The following is a 20,700-nucleotide window of genomic DNA, read 5'->3' as shown; positions in this document are numbered from 1 at the left end:
TAGGTGTTCCTTTTGTCCAGTGCAATAGAGATTGCATCGTCTGTGCATCTGTTAGGGCGGTATGCAAATTGGAGTGGGTCTAGCGTTTCTGGGATAATGGTGTTGATGTGAACCATGACCAACCTTTTAAAGCACTTCATGGCTACAGACGTGAGTGCTACGAGTCGGTTGTCATTTAGGCACGTTACCTTAGTGTTCTTGGGCACAGGGACTGTGGTGGTCTGTTTAAAACATGTTGGTATTACAGACTCAGACAGGAAGAGGTTTAAAATGTCAGTGAAGACACTTGTCTGTTGGTCAGTGCATGCTCGCGGTACACGTCCTGGTCATACGTCTGGCCCTGCAGCCTTTTGAATGTTGACCTTTATAAAGGTCTTACTCACATCGGCTGCGGAGAGCGTGATCACACAGTTGTCCGGAACAGCTGGTGCTCTCATGCATGTTTCAGTGTCTTTGTAGTCTGTAATGGTTTGCAATCCTTGCCACATCCGACGAGCATCGGAGCCGGTGTAGTACAATTCGATCTTAGTCCTGTATTAACACTTTGCTTGTTTGATGGTTCGTCGGAGGGCATATCGGGATTTCTTATAAGCTTCCGGGTTAGAGTCCCACTCCTTGAAAGCTGCTGCTCTAGCCTTTCGCTTGGTGAGGATGTTGCCTGTAATCCATGGCTTCTGGTTGGGGTATGTACGTATGGTCACGGTCATTTGGCCAATTACCTTCATCCAGAATTCCATGACCGTCACAGCCCTAAGTCTGAGACCCCATTTAGACCAGTTTAACAGGTAACACTCAGACCCTCTCCAGCTCTTCCATATACCCTGCAACCACAAAGTGAACTGCACATGTGCACATGCATAGACAGATACATGTTCAAGTTGACATGTGATCTTCACATGCATTAGATATTAAATGTGGTGTTCCTGGCTGCTGACTCAATTGGGGAAATAGAGGGTATTCTTGTTCAGTACAGCAGTTTATACATGGTTAGCGGTAGTTAGCCGTTTGATTCGACTAGATTTGTACTATTTGATCTAGTGAAAGTGTGCAGCACAGCAACAGATCGAGATTGCGTTCTAGTTATTCTTTCTACGAGCACTGCATAGTCAGCACAATTCTTAATTGTTAAATCACTAGTAGCCTAAGGGTTTTGAATACACTTTTAACTTTTAAGACTACAATAATGGCTTTCAAAAACATGCTCAGCATTTTGGCTAGTAATGAGAAATGAACCACTAATTGCAATCATGGTGTTTTATGAACACAAGATAAATAAATTAAAGATTAAGCAGTTTTAAGGTCCCAAAGCTCTGCAGTCAAAGCTCTGTTTTGCCTGTGTTGTAGAACAGCTGTCCAACAGCCGATGAAATTCTAAGTGTGAAAACATTTGATCAGTGTTATTTCCTGATAGTTGCTGGTTGAAAATCCAATCTACGCAGGAACTTCTAATCAGAAGGTTTTCATGGACAGGAGTTTCAGCTTTCCATGGTGACATCAACATGCGGTAAATTAGTTAATAGACCAATAGCAACAAGCGTTCCAAACCTCTCTGCCAATAACAGCTAGTTTTCAGTTTTAACCTTCCCAAGCAATGCAGGTGTAGAAGCACGGTGGTTAGGAAAAACTCCCTAGAAAGGCCAAAACCTAGAGAGGAACCAGGCTATGTGGGGTGGCCAGTCCTCTTCTGGCTGTGCCGGGTAGAGATTATAACAGAACATGGACAAGTTGTTCAAATGTTCATAAATGACCAGCATGGTCGAATAATAATAAGGCAGAACAGTTGAAACTGGAGCAGCAGCACGGCCAAGTGGACTGGGGACAGCAAGGAGTCATCATGTCAGGTAGTCCTGGGGCATGGACCTAGGGCTCAGGTCCTCCGAGAGAGCGAAGGAGAGAATTAGAGAACGCACACTTAGATTCACACAGGACACCGAATTGGACAGGAGAAGTACTCCAGATATAACAAACTGACCCCAGCCCCCCGACACATAAACTATTGCAGCATAAATACTGGAGGCTGAGACAGGAGGGGTCAGGAGACACTGTGGCCCCATCCGAGGACACCCCAGGACAGGGCCAAACAGGAACCACTCACAGACAGTCCTAGAAAAAGTCTTGCTTGATAAATATTATTTTGCTAAAAAGCTATTTTTGCCAATGTTAATAAAAATCAATTACAGTAAGGTACTTAGTTGTTAAATTATACCGATCTAAAAATGGCTGCTTTGGGCCTTTAAAGAGGGAGCCGTTTATCAAAGATTGCAGTGTTGAAAATTCAGTAGAGAGTGCTGGAGCAAAGAAACAATAATAATTCCTCCTCCTTAAAGTGCTCTGAGGGACATACTGTTCCCCTACTGGACTCGCATGTGCGTACGCAGACACATGTGCTCCATGTATGTTCAACATGTTTGCTCAGTTTTGTGAAACACCTCCTAGAGTTTGGACGGTCTATATGTAATTTGTCTTTCTCTCTTTAAGCAGTAGTTTGCCCCCCTCTTTGGATATTCAAATGTGAGCGTGTAAGCTTCAGAAAAAATATACTGTAAGTGAAAACAGGAGGAACACTGTGTAACTCCCCCCATATGCCCCAGGGAAAAGGGTTTGACTTGGGTATTACTTACAGGGGTGGGAGTGTAAAGTATAGGCTACACCTAAATGTCACTGAGTGCAAGAGATGTGCTCTGGATTGGCTGTAGAGGTTTGCACTAAGATGAGTGAATGTCTGGCTGTTGCGGACTGTACAGGACAGGGTGTCTCCTATGTGTTCTTTTGTTCATGCGTTGGAGCCCAGCCCACTCTGCCCAGATCTCTGCTTCCAGCAGCCAAAGGGGGAGTGGCAGAGCTCTGGTGGGGGTGTTCCCTTTAGGCACACAGTGTACAAACACATGTGCTATGGTGCGGCAGAGGTGTGTCACTCCTGGCTCTCTTGCTAGCTTGCCTGCTTAGCTTCCTTCCTTTTTTCCCTGCATCCCGCGTGCACACACCCCCTTCACTTTTCCCCTTTTCTTCCCTACTCGCCTCGGCCAGGCTGTTTCTCCACCGACCAGAGAGAAGGTAGGAGGGGTTGTGGGCTTGCTTTTTGTGCCACACTGACTCAGGCACTTCGGTAGATCAGTGCCTTTTTACTTCCAAGGGAAACTGATTCATAGGGAACATTTCCTGTGTTCTGTGGGACTGAAATATATATATATTTTTTCCCCCAACACAATAGAAGAAATAAGGAAATACACAAGACTGTAAGACTTTGTTAATAAATTTTAAGTCTTAATACTTGGCAGCCGGTCCTGCTATTGTATAACCAGAAGTGACTGCATTCAGTTTCCTCTGCATTAAACAAAATAAGTTCATTAGGCCTTAAAAGAAAACCCAAGAAGTCAAAATGGTTGCTGGCATGGTAATGCCCCTGGCAGATCTGAGGGCCATTTATGAGCTCCTCTTTCGGGATGGCGTCATGGTGGCCAAGAAGGACAGGCGTCCCCAGTGCATGCACCCTGAGATCCAGGGGGTTGCTAACCTGAAGGTGATAAGGGCCATGGGCTCCCTCAAATCCAAAGGCTTTGTGCGGGAGACCTTTGCATGGAAGCATTCCTACTGGTACCTCACCAACGAGGGTATTGTGTACCTGCGGGACTACTTGCGTCTGCCACCTGAGATCGTGCCCTCCTCCCTGCAGCGCGTGCGTCGCCCCGCGTCCACCCTGAACATGATGCGTCGGGCCAGCCGTGGAGTGGTCCAGACCGTGGAGGGCCCCCCCTTCTACGCCCCTAAACCCAGGGTCGGACAGGAGAGCCAGCAGGGCATGATAGACCGCCAGGGCTACCGCCACAAGAGGGGACTCCCCGGCGAGGAGGAGGCCTCGGGTGAGAGGCTCGCAATGAGGTTTAGGGGCTCCTACCACGGCCATGGACGCGGAGCTGTAGGGGAGCCTGGAGCTGAGACCCAGACTTTCTTCAGAAGAGGCCAAGGTTTACACAGAGAGCAACAACGTGTGCCAGAAGAGGGCCAGAGGAGAGGCTTTGCTCCACGTGGCCCTGCTTATCCTCCTCCTCTGGAGGATAGGCCTGTCAGATCCCCTGCCCCAGCTGGAGATGTCAAACCATTTGTGCCTGAAGTTCCTGCCCCTGCTCCTATTAAGCAAGAGAAGACCAAGGAAGTTGCTGTGCTCGTGCCTTTTGCAGAGATCATTGAACCAGCATTCATCCCTGCAGTGGAACCAGAGGCCCAAGCCCCAGCCCTAGAATTGGAGAAAGTGATGGAGGAGGTGACAGTTGAGGAAGTGTCATTTGAGGCCCCCATGCCTGTTGAAGAGGCTGAGCCACAAAAGGAAGAGAGCACCGCTGTGGAAGCTGCAGAGGTGCTATCAGATGTGTGGGAACAGGAGGAGCCAAAGCCAGTTGTGGAGGAGATAGAAGAAGCAGCTGAAAAGGCCCCAGAGCCTGAGGTGTTTGAGGTGGGTGAGGCCATTAAGGAGGAGGTCCTTGAGGCCACCGCACCTGTTGAAGAGTTTGAAGAAGAGCCCAAACAATCCACTGAAGGGTCTGCTGAAGAGTCCATCCAAGAGTCTACTGAAGAGTCCACTGAAGAGGTGGAAGATGATGAGAAAGTGACGGCCACGGAGATGGTGGTTGTTGAAGAAGCCGCTGCCATTCAGGCGGTGGTTGTCAGGGATGCTCCTGAAGTTCCTCCCGAAGACCTCCCACGTGATACTGATATTGAGATACTCGAAGAGCCCAAAGAAGTTGAGGAGGAACGATCCACTCATGAGGAGCCTGAGGCCTCTTCGTCTGAGGCTTCTTCTGATTCTGAGGCCTCTGAGCCTGAACCAGTCACAGCTGCAGTTGCTACTGAAGCCGAGAGTGAACCAGTTACAATCACAGAAAACATTGAAGCTGAGAGTGAGCCAGCTACAACCACAGAAAACATTGAAGCTGAGAGTGGGCCAGCGACAACCACAGAAAACATTGAAGCTGAGAGTGAGCCAGCTACAACAACAGAAGGCGCCGTAGAGGCCAAAAATAAACCAGTTACAATTACAGAAGCCATACCAGAGGTTAAGACCTCCGTCCCATTGACCAAAGCTGATTCCACTGAGCCAGACTCTGACACTGACCTTCCCACCCCTCTACCCCCAGTCACAGAGGACTTCACAGACCTCACAGAGTACCATCAGCAGACAGTGCTAGAGCACATCACTCAAGAAATACACGCTGGTATGGCAGCCTTCAGATCTGAGATGCCACTTGAGGTAACCTCCCAAGTAGTAAGCTCTACAGTGTATTCCACAGTGTTTGAGAACCAAATCTCCCAGTCTGAGGCCTTCATGGAACCCCCCTCCATTGGAATGGCAGGCACTGTCTCACAGCTTGGACTTGAGCAAGAGGCTAGCCCTCTCTTTGGGGCTGAGTGTACTGCCCCTGTCATCCCCTCTGAGTGTCCCATCGCCCCCTCTGAGTGCCCCGTTGCCGCTCTGAAAAGTTCCCTTCCCCAGGATGACTGGGCCTTTCTCACAGAGGAACCTGATGAGGAGGAGGTGAAGAAGATCTGGCCTGATGCTCTACAAGGTTTGAGCTCTTTCTAGTTATTAACCCTTCTTCGACTACAGTCTTTTCCTGCATCAGTGACATCACAGACGTTTCTATGGGTACTGTTTGTTTGTGAATGTGTGGGAGGGTGATCTGTGGTTAATTAGATCCAATAATGATACAAGTAATGCACTTGTCATTTTCCATAAGGCGAAACAATAACCAGACTCTCTAAATCATATTTCACTTGCAGGATGCATGATATAATAGTCTGATACTGCATGGTTGTGGCTTGCTTGCTTTGCACTTAACTAAATGTAGTTCTTCTTGTAACATGAAATGTAATTCTCAGAACACATACACTACTGGTCAAATTTTTAGAACACCTACTCATTCAAGTGTTTTCCATTATTTTTACTATTGTTCTACATTGTAGAATAATGGTGAAGACATCAAAACTATGAAATAACAAATGGAATCATGTAGTAACCAAAAAAGTGTTCCAAATATATTTTATATTTGAGATTCTTCAAATAGCCACCCTTTGTCTTGAGGACAGCTTTGCACACTCTTGGCATTCTCTCTATAGGATTCATGAGGTAGTCATGAAATGGAATGCATTTGAATTAACAGGTGTGGCTTGTTAAAAGTTAATTTGTGGATTTATTTCCTTCTTAATGTGTTTGAGCCAATCAGTTGTGTTGTGACAAGGTTGGGGTGGTATACAGAAGATAGCCATATTTGGTAAAAGACCAAGTTCATAGTATGGCAAGAACATCTTCAAATAAGGAAAGATAGATGACAGTCCATCATTACTTTAAGACATGAAAGTGTGGTGTGGATGTGGTTTTGCTGTTGACACTGTCTGTGATTTATTTAGAATACAAGGCACACGTAACCAGCATGGCTACCACAGCATTCTGCAGCGATACGCCATCCCATCTGGTTTGGGCTGAGTGGGACTATCATTTGTTTTTCAACAGGACAATGACCCAACACATCTCCATACTGTGTCAGGGCTATTTGACCAATAAGGAGAGTGATGGAGTGCTGTTTCAGATGACCTGGCCTCCACAATTACCCGACCTCAACCAAATTGAGATGGTTTGGGATGAGTCGGACCACAGAGTGAAGGAAAAGCAGCCAACAAGTTCTCAGCATATGTGGGAATTCCTTCAATACTGTTGTAAAAGCATTCCAGGTGAACCACATTGAGAGAATGCCAAGTGTGCAAAGTTGTCATTGGGGCAAAGGGTGGCTATTTGAAGTATCTCAAATATAAAATATTTTTAGATTTTTGGTTACTACATGATTCCATATGTGTTATTTCATAGTGTTGATGTCTTCACTATTATTCTACAATGTAGTAAATAGTCAAAATAAAGGAAAACCCTTGAATGAGCAGGTGTTATAAAACCTTTGACTGGTAGTGTATATGTTGCATTTAATTTTTCAATGTTATATGCCTGACCTGTTGCATGATTTGAATCATCTTTTGTGTATTTGTTTTCACTGTGTGAAATGATGTGCCATTGTACAGAGGACTGCCAAAATGCTGGAGAAATACATATTTAAAACACACAAGGATAAAACCACACACCACAACATTCACTCCTAGTTGAAAAGATCCACTGAAAACACCACTGATTATTAGACACATATCAGACTAGTAGGTAAAAACCACACAGTCTATGAAGGGTTTGCACAGAGCTCAGTATCCTTACATTAGATAATTAGCCAGTGTGGCTTTGGTGCTGTTTTTGTTGCCAGCTGTGTTCAAATAAGGATTGGAGCAGTGTGCTGAGGGCTGACCCTGTACTGTACTGTGCGTGCCTATGCCCCTCTGTGCGTGCCTATGCCCCTATGTACTTGTCCTCTTGCTCAGTTGTGCACCGGGGCCTCCCACTCCTCTTTCTATTCTGGTTAGAGGCAGTTTGTGCTGTTCTGTGAAGAAAGTAGCACACAGCATTGTATGAGACCTTCAGTTTCTTGGAAATTTCTCGCAATGAATATTCTTCATTTCTCAGAACAAGAATAGACTGACAAGTTTCAGAAGAAATGTCATTGTTTCTGGCTATTTTGAGCCTATAATCGAACCCACAAATGCTGATGCCCCAGATAATCAAGTAGTCTAAAGGACAGTTTTATTGCTTCTTTAATCAGGACAACAGTTTTCAGCTGTGCTAACATAATTGCAAAAGGGTTTTCTAATAGTCAATTAGCCCTTAGCTAACACAATGTGCCATTTGGACACAGGCGTGATGGTTGCTGATAATAGGCCTCTGTAAGCCTATGTAGATATTCCATAGAAATCAGCTACAATAGTCATTTACAACATTAACAATGTCTGCACTGTATTTCTGATCAATTTGACATCATTTTAATGGAGATTTTTTTAACATTTTCTTTCATAAACAAGGACATTTCTAAGTGACCCCAAACTTTTTACGGACACAATGTATTTTTCAATAGTTGTCTTTCCTCCCATCTATTTCTGAAGAGCATCCCATTTTGATTTCTATTTGCCGATATATTTTTAACTGTGCTGTTTCATAACATTTCTGAACCTTAATAATCTCATAGTTTCTACGGATTGTAAATTAAAGATATTTTTTTTTTCTAAAAGTGTTATATTTTTGATTGATTGACTATGACTTTTCAATCCAGCAGTACTATTTGCAGTGCTATTTAACGTGAAATGCTTACTTACAAGCCCTTTCCCAATAATGCAGAGTTAAAAAGTACGGAAAATGTGCAAATAAGGGAAAAAAGGATATAGTAGCACAATAAAATAATAATAACGCGGCTATATACAAGGAATACCAGTACCGAGCCAATGTGCAAGGGTACGGGGTAATTGAGGTAATATGTACATGTAGGTAGGGGTAAAGTGACTAGGCAACCAGTATAGATAATAAACAGAGTAGCAGCAGTGTTGGTAATTGAGGTAATATGTACATGTAGGTAGGGGTAAAGTGACTAGGCAACCAGGATCGATAATAAACAGAGTAGCAGCAGCGTATGTGAAGAGTGTGAAAGTGTGACTTTGTGTGAGTCCTGTGAGTGTGCATAAAGCCAGTACAAAAGAAGCTGTTCGGGAGCATTTTGGTCCCCGACTTGGCGATCTGGTACCGGTGGTGTAGTATAAGAGGTCCTGGATGACAGGGGGCTCAACCCTTTGTATCGTCTTGCGGTAAGATGCCAAGCAGTTTCCATACCAAGCGGTGATAAAGCCAGTCAAGATGCTCTCAATGGTGCAGCTGTCAAACTTTTTGAGGATCTGAGAGCCCATGCCAAAACCTTTCAGCTTCCTGAGGGGGAAAGAGGCATTGTCGTGCCCTCTTCACGACTGTGTTGGTGTGTTTGGACCATGATAGGTCCTTAGTGATGTGGACACCGATGAAGTTGAAGCTCTCAACAAGCCCCACTACAGCCCCATCGATGTGGGTGTGCTCGGACCTCCGTTTCCTGTAGTCCACGATCAGCTCCGTTGTCTAGTTGACATTGAGAGAGAGGTTGTTGTCCTGGCACCATCGTCGGTGATCAGGCCTGCCACCATCGTGTCGTCGGCAAACTTAATTATGTTGTTTGAGAGAATAAGCACGCTCCCCTGGGGGGCCCCCGTGATGAGGGTCAGCGTGGCAGATGTGTTGTTACCTGCCCTCACCACCTGGGGGCGGCCCATCAGGAAGTCTAGGATCCAGTTGCAGAGGGAGGTGTTTAGTCCCAGGGTCCTGAGCATAGTGATGAGCTTGTAGGGCACTATGGTGTTGAACGCTGGGCTGTTGTCAATGAACAGCATTCTCACGTAGGTGTTCCTTTTGTCCAGGTGGAAAAGGGCAATGCAATAGAAGTTGCATCATCTGTGGATCTTTTTGGGCAGTATGCACATAGGAGTGGGTCCCGGGTGTCTGGGATGATGGTGTTGAGCAATGTTTCCTCTAAGCGGCACGCGTGAGGCAGAAGAAATATGAGCCTGTGCAGAGAATCACAAGATTGAAACTATACAATTGCATTGTGTAATTGAACGCCTTTTTTCTTTAGGATTAAGGCAAATACAGAGCTGGAGAATTGTCACTTCTAACGTGATCACCTACGTTGTTTGCTTTACACCTACGTTGTTTGCTTTATTGCCAGACAATAAACGAGGCACTCACCTGAACCCGATGATCCTGTGTGTGTGAATCCTGCAAGTAGTGACAATTATGTGTTACAATGCATTTATAGGACAATTAATGCATTGTTATTAAAATGTAGTTCAGAAGATAGATGCCTCAAAAAAAGGCAATTGCATGGGGCAACTGCATCAATATGCATCCACACACGACACGTCCACACTCACACCCAGCGTCCACGAGCTGTAAAACTCGCTGGACTTGCTGCTGCCATCTGCTGGGTAACAGCTCTACTCCCCATCTGTGTACAGTATGGATAAATTTGTAATAATACCCACATAGTTGTCATAGACAGTGAATATTAGTGGATATTACATTGATAAATAGAAAACAAAACATTCAAGTGAAAAACATGACATATTGTACATTCATGTTTATGGGGATACTCAAGTAGTTGTGTTTATTAAGTGAGAAAAGTAAGGTGACTTTTGTTTGTTTCAGTCCTGGCCTGTGGATCCTTCCTCCACAGGGCCTGTTTCAGCCCCCCTGAGAACTTTCCATTCTCTGCAGGCTGATAAATGACTCAGCAAGAATGACTCAGCAAGATTGTGTTGGACCAGGTCTCTCTTGGAAAAGAGATATCTCAATCAGAAAAAAACCTGTATAAATAAAGGTAAAAATAAAAAGATGGGAAATGTGAGTCCAATTAGTGAACACTGCTTTTTCTGCCATTTTTCCTGCTAAATGGGGCGAAGCCTCAGCTCCTACACGATGGAGCTCAGATGGGAACATGTGGCAGCCACCTTTTAATCTGACCTCCACTCCCTGTTTCAGCTCAGGCTGTTGCTGCTGGAGATATTCAATTTTAACAGTAGGGAGACGAGTGTATAAAGAGTAAATGCACACAGAGACTAGACTCTAGTAGCTAGTGGTATCATTTTCTCTCAGTTGTTGTATTGTGAATATATATATCTTTTTTATTAGCTATTATGAAGATTGATTATGGTAGATCCTTCATGGAAGATCTGATTCAACAGAGCCAAGGTAGGACGTTTTAAATACAGGTACAGTACAGGTTTCTTACCAAGAGGTGTCAGCATTAGGTTTGCATTGCTAAAGCTGGGATCTCATGCTGCTAGTGTATCACATAACAGTAGTGGCATTCCATCTCTTTGTGATAAACCTGTAGCATATGGTTCACATTAAGCTACAATATATATACAAAAGGAGGTGGACACCCCTTCAAATTTGTGGATTTGGCTATTTCATCCACACCCTTTGCTGACAAGTGTATAATATTGAGCACACAACCATAAAATCTCCATACACAAACATTGCCAGTATAATGGCCTTACAGAAGAGCTCAGTGACTTTCAATGGGGCACAGTCATAGAATGCCACCTTTCCAACAAGTCAGTTCGTCAAATGTCTGCCCTGCTAGAGCTGCCCAGGTCAACTGTAAGTGCTGTTTTTGTGAAGAGGAAACGTGAAGGAGCAACAACTGTTCAGCTGCAAAGTGGTAGGCCTCACAAGTTCACAGAACGGGACCGCTGAAGCGCGTAGCACCTTTAAATTGTCTGTCCTTGGTTGCAACACTCACTACCGAGTTCAAAACTACCTCTCGGAGCAACGTTAGCACAAGAAGTGTTAGTCGGGAGCTTCATGAAATGTGTTTCCATGGCTGAGCAGTTGCACACAAACCTAAGATCACAATGCGCAATGCCAAGCGTCATAATAAAATAAAGCTCACCGCCATTGGACTCTGGAGCAGTGGAAACGTGTTCCCTGGAGTGATGAATCACATTTCACCGTCTGGCAGTCCAACAGACAAATCTGGGTTTGGCAGATGCCAGAAGAACGCTACCTGCCCCAATGCATAGTGCCAACTGTAAAGTTTGGTGGAGGATGAATAATGGTCTGGAGCTGTTTTTCATGGTTCCGGCTAGGTCCCTTAGTTCCATTGAAAGGAAATCTTAACGCTACGGCATACAATTACATTGTAGTCGATTCGGTGCTCCCAACTGTGTGGCAACAATGGTTTGTCAAGATGGGTGTGGAAGAACTTGACTGGCCTGCACAGAACCTTGACCTCAACCCCATCAAACGCTGACTGCGAGCCTGACCTAATCGCCCAACATTAGTGCCCGACCTCAGTAATGCTCTTGTGGCTGATTGGAAGCAAGTACCCACCACAATGTTCCAGCATCTAGCATCTTCCCAGAAGAGTGGAGGCTGTTATAGCAGCAACGAAGGGCCAACTCCAAATTAATGCCAATGATTTTGGAATGAGATGTTCGACGACCAGGTCAAATCAAATTAAATTGATTTGTATAGCCCTTCGTACATCAGCTGATATCTCAGTGCTGTACAGAAACCCAGCCTAAAACCCCAAACATCAAGCAATGTAGGTGTAGAAGCATGGTGGCTAGGAAAAAGTCCCTAGAAAGGCCAAAACCTAGGAAGAAACCTAGAGAGGAACCAGGCTATGTGGGGTGGCCAGTCCTCTTCTGGCTGTGCCGGGTGGAGATTATAACAGAACATGGCCAAGATGTTCAAATGTTCATAAATGACCAGCATGGTCAAATAATAACAATCACAGTCAGAACAGTTGAAACTGGAGCAGCAGCATGGCCAGGTGGACTGGGGACAGCAAGGAGTCATCATGCCCGGTAGTCCTGAGGCATGGTCCTAGGGCTCAGGTCCTCCGAGAGAAAGAGAGAATTAGAGTGGGCATACTTAAATTCACACAGGACACCGGATAGGACAGGAGAAGTACTCCAGATATAACAAACTGACCCTAGCCCCCCGACACAAACTACTACAGCATAAATACTGGAGGCTGAGACAGGAGTGGTCAGGAGACACTGTGGCCCCATCCGATGACACACCCGGACAGGGCCAAACAGGAAGGATATAACCCCACCCACTTTGCCAAAGCACAGCCCCCACACCACTAGAGGGATATCTTCAACCACCTACTTACCATCCTGAGACAAGGCCGAGTATAGCCCACAAAGATCTCCGCCACAGCACAACCCAAGGTGTCCACATACTTTTGGTCATATTATGTATTTAGCTAGATTCCATTTGTTTTTGATGCGGTAAACTAGTTTCACTAGTGAAAGTTGAGATTTGTGGTCTATAAATTGCCAGCCAACGACACACAGCCTACGTTCCATCTATTTGGATTTGCTGATTTATCTTGACAATAAGTATTAACTGTGAAGCAGAGTTGTAGCACAAACTTTATGGTAAGACCAAGAGCTGTAGGGCAGGCTCCTCCCACTCACACAGTCTGGTTCTGCCAGGAATCAGGTTCCCCAGAGCTGGCTAAATCCAGGGGGTGTGAGCTGGATGAACTCCTCTGAGTGGCTACTCCCCGTCCTGTTTTTCCCCCAATGAGGGGCAATGTGTGCGCCCAAATGGCACCCTATTCTCTATCCAGAGTGGCTGCGGATCCCACTTTTCCCTGACCTTTTTCTCAAAAGTATCTCTAGCACTAAATTACCTGAAGGTTCTGCGCGATCACGTTCTGCACATGTCTTTCTTTACCTCTACCTTACGCACACATTTTTGTGGTCCTCTTTTCAATCAGTTTAATGGGGATATGCATTTGGGCAAATCTACGGTAACAGAATGACACAGCCTTTGACATTTTTTCACTTTAAAAGTATGCCAAACAAAAACCATTAACTGCAAAGTTAAATGAACCATACAACTCTGTGCATATGTACTACCTTTAACAATATCATAAAAACGCATTTACTCGAAGAACGCAGATGTAAGGTTTGGTAACAGAACGGCAGTGAAATATCCCTCAGTTTTTATTAGATCTCATTGTTCCAAAAACTCTGTTAAATGTCTACTCCAAATTAAGTTTTAATGATGTCTTCAGAAAGAATGGGCTGTCAGCTGACACCTTGAGTTTGAAAAAAATAATCTATTTCGGTTATTGAACTGGATTGGTGAATTGGATTGGACCCGATATCAGAATGATTGTAACAGAATGACACCATGGGTCCCTGATCTGTACTATACATAATTATGAATGTCATTCTCTTCATGGTGATGTATCTTGAATAGGTACACAAAAGGCTCTAGAGATCATCATACTACCAACAAACTATCTGCTGATAAGCAACTGCTTGCTAAGGTTACGGTTAGGGTTAGGTTTAGAATAAGGGTTAGGGTTACAGTAATGTTATACTATGCTATTATATTCGGTTCTGTTATGCACAATAGCCTACTATCATTACGTGATCTTGCAGAAATTGATTCAGCTTTGATCTAACTTTATTAAACAATCACCATTCGCTAGAGTAGCCTGTTCCCTAAGAGTAGAGCAGACTGTGTGTAAAGTAGAGAATAAACACATGTGCAGAACGTGACCTGCACATGCGCTAAAGCTGTGGGACCTTTAGCACCAGAGATACTTTTGAGAAAAAGGTCTGTGAAAAGGTCTATTTACTGCATTACTTTTGACCAGGGCCCGTAGGGCAGTGGTGTAAAGAACTTAAGTAAAAAATACTTTAAAGTATTAAGTCGTTTTTTGGGGTATCTGTACATTACTTTTCCATTTCTATTTTTGGCTACTTTTACTTCACTACATACCTTATGAAAATATTGTACTTTTTACTTCGTACATTAAAACTACTTTTAATGCTTAGCAGGATAGGAAAATTAGTCAAATTCACGCACTTATCAACCAAACATCTTTGGTCATCCATACTGCCTCTAGTCTGGCGGAGTCACTAAACACATTTAGTTTGTAAATTATGTCTGAATGTTGGAGTGTGCCCCTGGCTTTCTGTACATTTTCTAAACAAGAATATGGTGCCGTCTGGTTTGTTTAATATAAGGAATTTGAAATGATTTATGCTTTTACTTTTGACAATTAAGTACATTTTAAACCAAATACTTTTAGACTTTTACTGGGTGACTTTTACTTTTATTTGAATAATTTTCTTTTAAAGTATATTTACTTTTACTCAAGAATGACAGTTGGGTACTTTTTCCAGCACTGCCATCGGGCTCTGGTCAAAAGTAGTACACTATATAGGGAATAGAGTGCCATTTGGGATGCCGCCTGTTGCACTCCAATGCAGGGGCAGTATGGGTAATTGCTAGCCGTCACAGTAAGCGACCCAGTGACTGCATCCAAAATTGTACTCTATTCCCTATATGTGACTGACCGGCTCAATTCGGTCTTATGTAGCAACATTTCAAATTGTGTTTTTTTCGTTGGATAAAAGTAGAAATTCAGAGCTAGAAAATTGTATATCATAAACTGCAGGAGGAACAATGGAAAAGTAATTCTGCTTTGAAAGTTGGTAAACTTGTTACCCCACTTTTGAGAAAATGGCCCTTCAATGTTTGGTACACCTACTGGAAAGCTCTTCTTTGTCTACACCCATTCAGCATCGTTCACACCCTCTTAAGCCTTAGCCCCACCCATCTCTTTAAGGATTCACATGTACTAAACCAAATATTTCAAGACCAAAGGCTGGTTTATAATAGGTCTATCGACAGTTGTCGCCATTAGAATTAACATTTTATTGTCGTCCGTCATCAAACTTGTCGTTAGAAAAAGTATGAACACAAAAACGACAGGCTGCATGACATCAGCAGCCTGGTGGTCCAAGATAGCATAACTGGTGTATTTAAAAAAATAAATGTATTAAGTATATGTCAATCTATCAAACCAGGCAACTAAAAGCAAGTTTCTAAACAATGTTTTGGTTTATTACGTTAAGTTAGCTCGCTAGCCAGTTCAATGAATGACTATATCATATACAGTAGCTGACAATGTCTTCACTTTAGCTCATTTGTATTCATTATTGCAGGAAAATGAACTCACAACAACATCATTATTTACAAGTTTGATGGCGAGCCAATTACAGAAAATAGCGTATGGATGTGTGTGACAAAATAAAATCAGGGCATTCTAACCGTTAAACTTTGACACTGTCTCGTTAACCTAAAGTTATATCCTAATTTGACTTTGGTGCAGGTCATGTTGTTTTTCACATTACCGTCTATGGTAAACACATACAGTTCCTTGTAAAAGTATTCAACCCCCTTTACGTTTTTTTCCTATTCCAACCTGTAATTTAAATTAGTTAAATAATGTCCACCTCTGTGCAATCTAAGTGTCACATGATCTGTCATATGATCTCAGTATATATACACCTGTTCTGAAAGGCCACAGAGTCTGCAACACCACTAAGCAAGGGGCACCACTAAGCAAGCAGCACCATGAAGACCAATGAGTTCTCCAAACAGGTCAGGGACAACGTTGTGGAGAAGTACAGATCAGGGTTGGGTTATAAAAAAATATCAGAAACTTTGAGCATCCCACGGAACACCATTAAATCCATTATTAAAAAATGGAAAGAATATGGCTCCACAACAAACCTGCCAAAACTCTCAGACTAGACAAGGAGGGCATTAATCAGAGGCAACAAAGAGACCAAAGATAACCCTGAAGGAGCTGCAATGCTCCACAGCGTAGATTGGGTTATCTGTCCATAGGACCACTTTAAGCCATACACTCCACAGAGCTGGGCTTTACAGAAGAGTGTCCAGAAAAAAAGCCATTGCTTAAAGAAAAAATAAGCAAACATGTTTGGTGTTAGTGTTACCGATGTGAAATAGCTAGCTCGTTGGTGGTGGTGGTGCACGCTAATAGTGTTTCAATCGGTGAGGTCACTCGCACTGAGACCTTGAAGTAGTGGTTCCCCTTGCTCTGCAAGGGACGCAGCTTTTGTGGCGCGATGGGTAACGATGCTTCGTGGGTGAGTGTTGTCTGTGTGCAGAGAATCCCTGGTTCGAGCACGGGTCGGGGCGAGGGGACAGAAGTTAAACACTTGAGTGGTTTAAGGGGAAACATTTAAATGTCTTGGAATGGCTTAGCCAAAGCCCAGAACTGAATCCAATTGAGAATCTGTGGTATGACAAAGATTGCTGTACACCAGTGGAACCCATCCAACTTGAAGGAGCTGGAGCAGTGTTGCCTTGAAGAATGGGCAAAAATCCCAGTGGCTAGATGTGCCAAGCTTATAGAGACATACCCAAAGAGACTTGCAGCTGTAATTGCTGCAAAAGGTGGGTCTACAAAGTATTGACTTTGGGGGGAGGGGGGGTGAATAGTTATGCATGCTTAAGTTTTCTTGTTTGTTTCACAATAAAAAAATATTTTGTATCTTCAAAGTGGTAGGCATTTTGTGTAAATCAACTGATACAAACACCCCAAAAATCAATCTTAATTCCATGTTATAAGGCAACAGAATTGGAAAAATGCCAAGGGGGATGAATACTTTCACAAGCCACTGTATTATATAAAATAAAATCACAGTTTATTTGTTACATGCACAGGATACAGAAAGTGTAAACTGTACAGTGAAATGGTTACTTGCATAGTGGAGTCTTTTATTTAGACATGTAGCTAGCTAGCTAAACAATAATCCCAACTCATAACATTACTACCCTGCATGTATCTGCAGATAGCTAACCAACCAGGTTCAATGTTAGCTAGCTAGCTAACATTAGGCTATAACTAGCAATGCAAATGACACTGAGATACGATTAATATTACTACACAGATCATACACGTAACGTTAGCTAGCGAGCCAGCCATCTAACATTAGCTAGCTAGCTAACAATACACTTGCAATGAATTTACTTTTCCAAAATTTGATACATATATAATATCTGAAAATATAGCTAACTCGACTCTCTTGCATGTATACATGATTAACCCTTCTCCCTCTGTCACGGATGCCACGGTTGCCTTTTAGTTTGAAGATGTAATCTGGGGACAGGCCTTCTGTGTGTTATCTTTTCTGCATATTTGCAATCAAACACCAGCATTTTCTCCACCTCTTTTGCTACCATACCTTCATTCCATCGGGCATTCCACTGATTTCAAAACTCAGACCTCCAGAAAGTGGAGAGCAACACTTTTGCAGTTCTACGTGATATCTTTCAAAAGAGCTATGTTAGAAAGGATTACCTGCACATAGTGACCAGCTCATGTTATAGACAGACTGTGCAACATGGCAGACCATGTCCAGCCCATCCATTATCTCAGCCAATCATGGATAGCGGGAAGGTTCCTGTCTTTTTACTTGGCTAAACCAACTATGCCTGTAATTTAACAATTTTAGTCGTATTTACAAATGTCATACAAGTTTGTTATTAAGGCACAATAAAGTTCAGTTGGTTTAGCCATGGAAGAAGACTGGAATGGAATGAGACGGGAACAGCAATTTGTTGCAAGTTGGGGAGGGGGGCTAATACCTGAGCAATAGACTATTCAACCTTTACTAAAGAATAGTCTAATAGCCGAGCTAGGTGTGACCCCCCCCCCCCATCACAGACCAGGGGTAGCTTGCTACTCAATGTAATAAAGTAATGACTTTTCAAATAAGTTAACTTACACTTTATATTGGCTGACAATTTGTTAGCTACGCTGTCCGTACGAACCACATAGCATATCATAACAGCAGTATGTACCGGTATGTTAGCTAGCTACATAACATTAGTAGTTATACATCTTGCCAGTATATTAACTATAGGCTATCTAACTACCCAATGTTTATTGACTTGATTATTCTCGTCATTCTTAGTTTAGCTAAATGGTATAGTCGTTGTGCTTTCTCAATGGACGTTTCGGGTGCTTTTGTAAATTCGCTTAGGCTATCTATAGGCTGGACAATAGAACGAGTCAAAATGGCTTAAGAACGTTGGCTAAACAGGAACGGTAGCACAAGCCCAAAGCAAATTAATGGAAACGAATGTTCGCAGAGCCTGTTTTGACTAGAGTAAGGCTTAGAATTCCATTAAATGTGTCCCTTTTCATTTTACCACTACAGTTTGTTCTTCAGACGAAACTGGAAAAAAACAACTTGTGTAGAAAGTAAACAACCGCACCTCGATGGTGTCAACTGTGCTTATGTCCGTGTAATGACAAAGTAGGGAAAAAATAAAAATTCTAACTATTTCTGGTCTAGCGATCGATGACAAACGAGCTCGCGGCCCAGACCTACATAATTACAAAGAGGAGATTCTCCTGATTTAAAATGGTGCCCGTGTAACAGTTTTGCTTCCATCCCTCTCCTCGCCCTTATTGGGCTCAAACCAGGGACCCTCTGCACTCATAGACAACAGCCACCATCAAAGCATCGTTAGGACCTCAACTACTTCAAGGTCTCAGAGCGAGTGATGTCACCGATTGAAACGCTATTGGCGCGCACCCGGCTAACTAGCTATCCATTTCACACCGGTTACATCCGATTTGAAAAAAAAATCTAAATATACACATTGCGATATATTTGGCGAAATAGACAGACATGCCTATATTTCCCCCATAGGAAACAATGAGAATACCACAGAGTTCCAAAATTATTTTTGTTGTTTACATTTTGTTGTTTACATTTTAACTATAAAACAATGTGAGCAGATCTCATTGCCAACAATAGCGAAGCAAGCATTGTGACATTGAACAATAAGCTGGGAATAGAACATTCAGAAGGCGAGTTTGTGCCACGGTGCTCAATTGAACTAAAAGGAGCTGGCAGGGTGAAAAATGCACTAAATCAGGCAAGTTTTTTTGCAAATACTTCAAAACAACGGCAAGCAGCTGGGAAATATGGTCATATTATGAAACTGGGCTCCACGACGGATGCAATGAACTCATTTTTATCTGAAAAGAACGTTGTTAAAAATGTCATGTGTCCAGCCTACTATCAATTAAATTGTTTCCAGCACCACATTTACAGTCACCAAAGCTCTGGTTAAAACGAAAACTGCCTTACCAGCTCTACTAGGGTGAGTAAAATGGTCAGAGTGGTCTCATTTGTGTCTGTAAGTAGCGAGCAAATATTAGCTTGACTGCCGCTGTAAAGCTAAATCAACCCTACTCCTCGGGCCGAACGTCCAGTGTGCGCTCCGAGAGTGAAACAGTCTGAATTTACAAACTGACCATTTTTTTCTGAATGGAAACACCATAATATTAATCAAATTAATTAAGCCATGTCGGAGCAAAAACCAAGCCATTGTGTCGAGGCACATGACAGCCCACTTGCAGTTTGCTGAAAGGCACCGAAACGACTCTCAGACCATGAGAAACAGGATTCTCTGGTTTGATTTAATCAAGATTGAACTCTTTGGCCTGAATGCCAAGAGACAAGTCTGGAGAAAACCTGGCACCATCCCTATATGGTGGTGGCAGCATCATGCTGTGGGTATGCTTTTCAACAGCAGGGACTGGGAGATTAGTCAGGATCAAGGGAAAGATGAACGGAGCAAAGTATTCTTTTCTTGATGAAAACCTTCCCCAGGGCACTCAGTATCTCAGACTGGGGTGAGGTCACATTCCATCAAGACAACGACCCTAAGCACACAGCCAAGACAATGCAGGAGTGTCTTTGGGACAAGTGGCCCAACCAGAGCCCGGACTTGAACCCGATCGAACATCTCTAGAGTCCTTAAAATAGCTGTGCAGCGACACTCCCCATCCAACCTGACAGTGCTTGAGAAGATCTGCAGAGAAGAATGGGAGAAACTCCCCAAATACAGGTGTGCCAAGCTTGTAGTGTCAATACCCCAAAAGACTCAAGGCTGTAATTACTGCCAAAGGTTCTTCAACAAAATACTGAGTAAAGGGTCTCTGAATATGTTTATTTTATTTTACACATTTGCTGAAGTTCATACAAACCTGTTTTTGCTTTGTCATTATGGGGTATTGTGTGTAGATTGGTGAAGTACAATAAAAAATATATATATATTTTAGAATAAGGCTGTAATGTAACAGAATGCACTGTATATATTTACAAAAAATATATATATTGATAATAAATACATTGATGGAAACCACAATCTGTCTGCAATATTAAATCTGCTCTACCCCCCCCCCCCCCCCACACACACACACACACACACACACAATTAAAAAAAATAATACTCGGAAAGGGGTCGAATACTTTTTCACGACACTGTAGTTGAGGCCTGTTGTTGAGATGTATTTCTTATGAGTCACTCTTGTCTACGTGGTTTAAATGTGG

The 20,700-nt window shown here is 43.2% G+C and overlaps 2 protein-coding genes across 4 annotated transcripts in view; both read left to right on the top strand.

The window, feature by feature from the left end:
- The window catches only part of LOC135552367 (plectin-like), a 191,656-nt gene that overhangs the window by 87,378 nt on the left and 83,578 nt on the right, over window positions 1–20,700 (top strand). The gene's annotated exons all lie outside the window — the stretch shown is intronic.
- Window positions 2,917–8,106, top strand: LOC135552368 (retinitis pigmentosa 1-like 1 protein). The gene is made up of 2 exons (XM_064983943.1): window positions 2,917–5,561; window positions 6,506–8,106. The coding sequence occupies exons 1-2, from the start codon at window positions 3,380–3,382 to the stop codon at window positions 6,511–6,513; spliced, it is 2,190 nt and encodes a 729-aa protein (XP_064840015.1). The 5' UTR covers window positions 2,917–3,379; the 3' UTR covers window positions 6,514–8,106.

This window comes from Oncorhynchus masou, chromosome 13, assembly GCF_036934945.1.
Source record: "Oncorhynchus masou masou isolate Uvic2021 chromosome 13, UVic_Omas_1.1, whole genome shotgun sequence".
Classification (NCBI taxonomy): Eukaryota; Metazoa; Chordata; class Actinopteri; order Salmoniformes; family Salmonidae; genus Oncorhynchus; species Oncorhynchus masou.
Note: the sequence above shows the minus strand (reverse complement) of the source record. Positions and strands in the feature narration are given on the sequence as shown.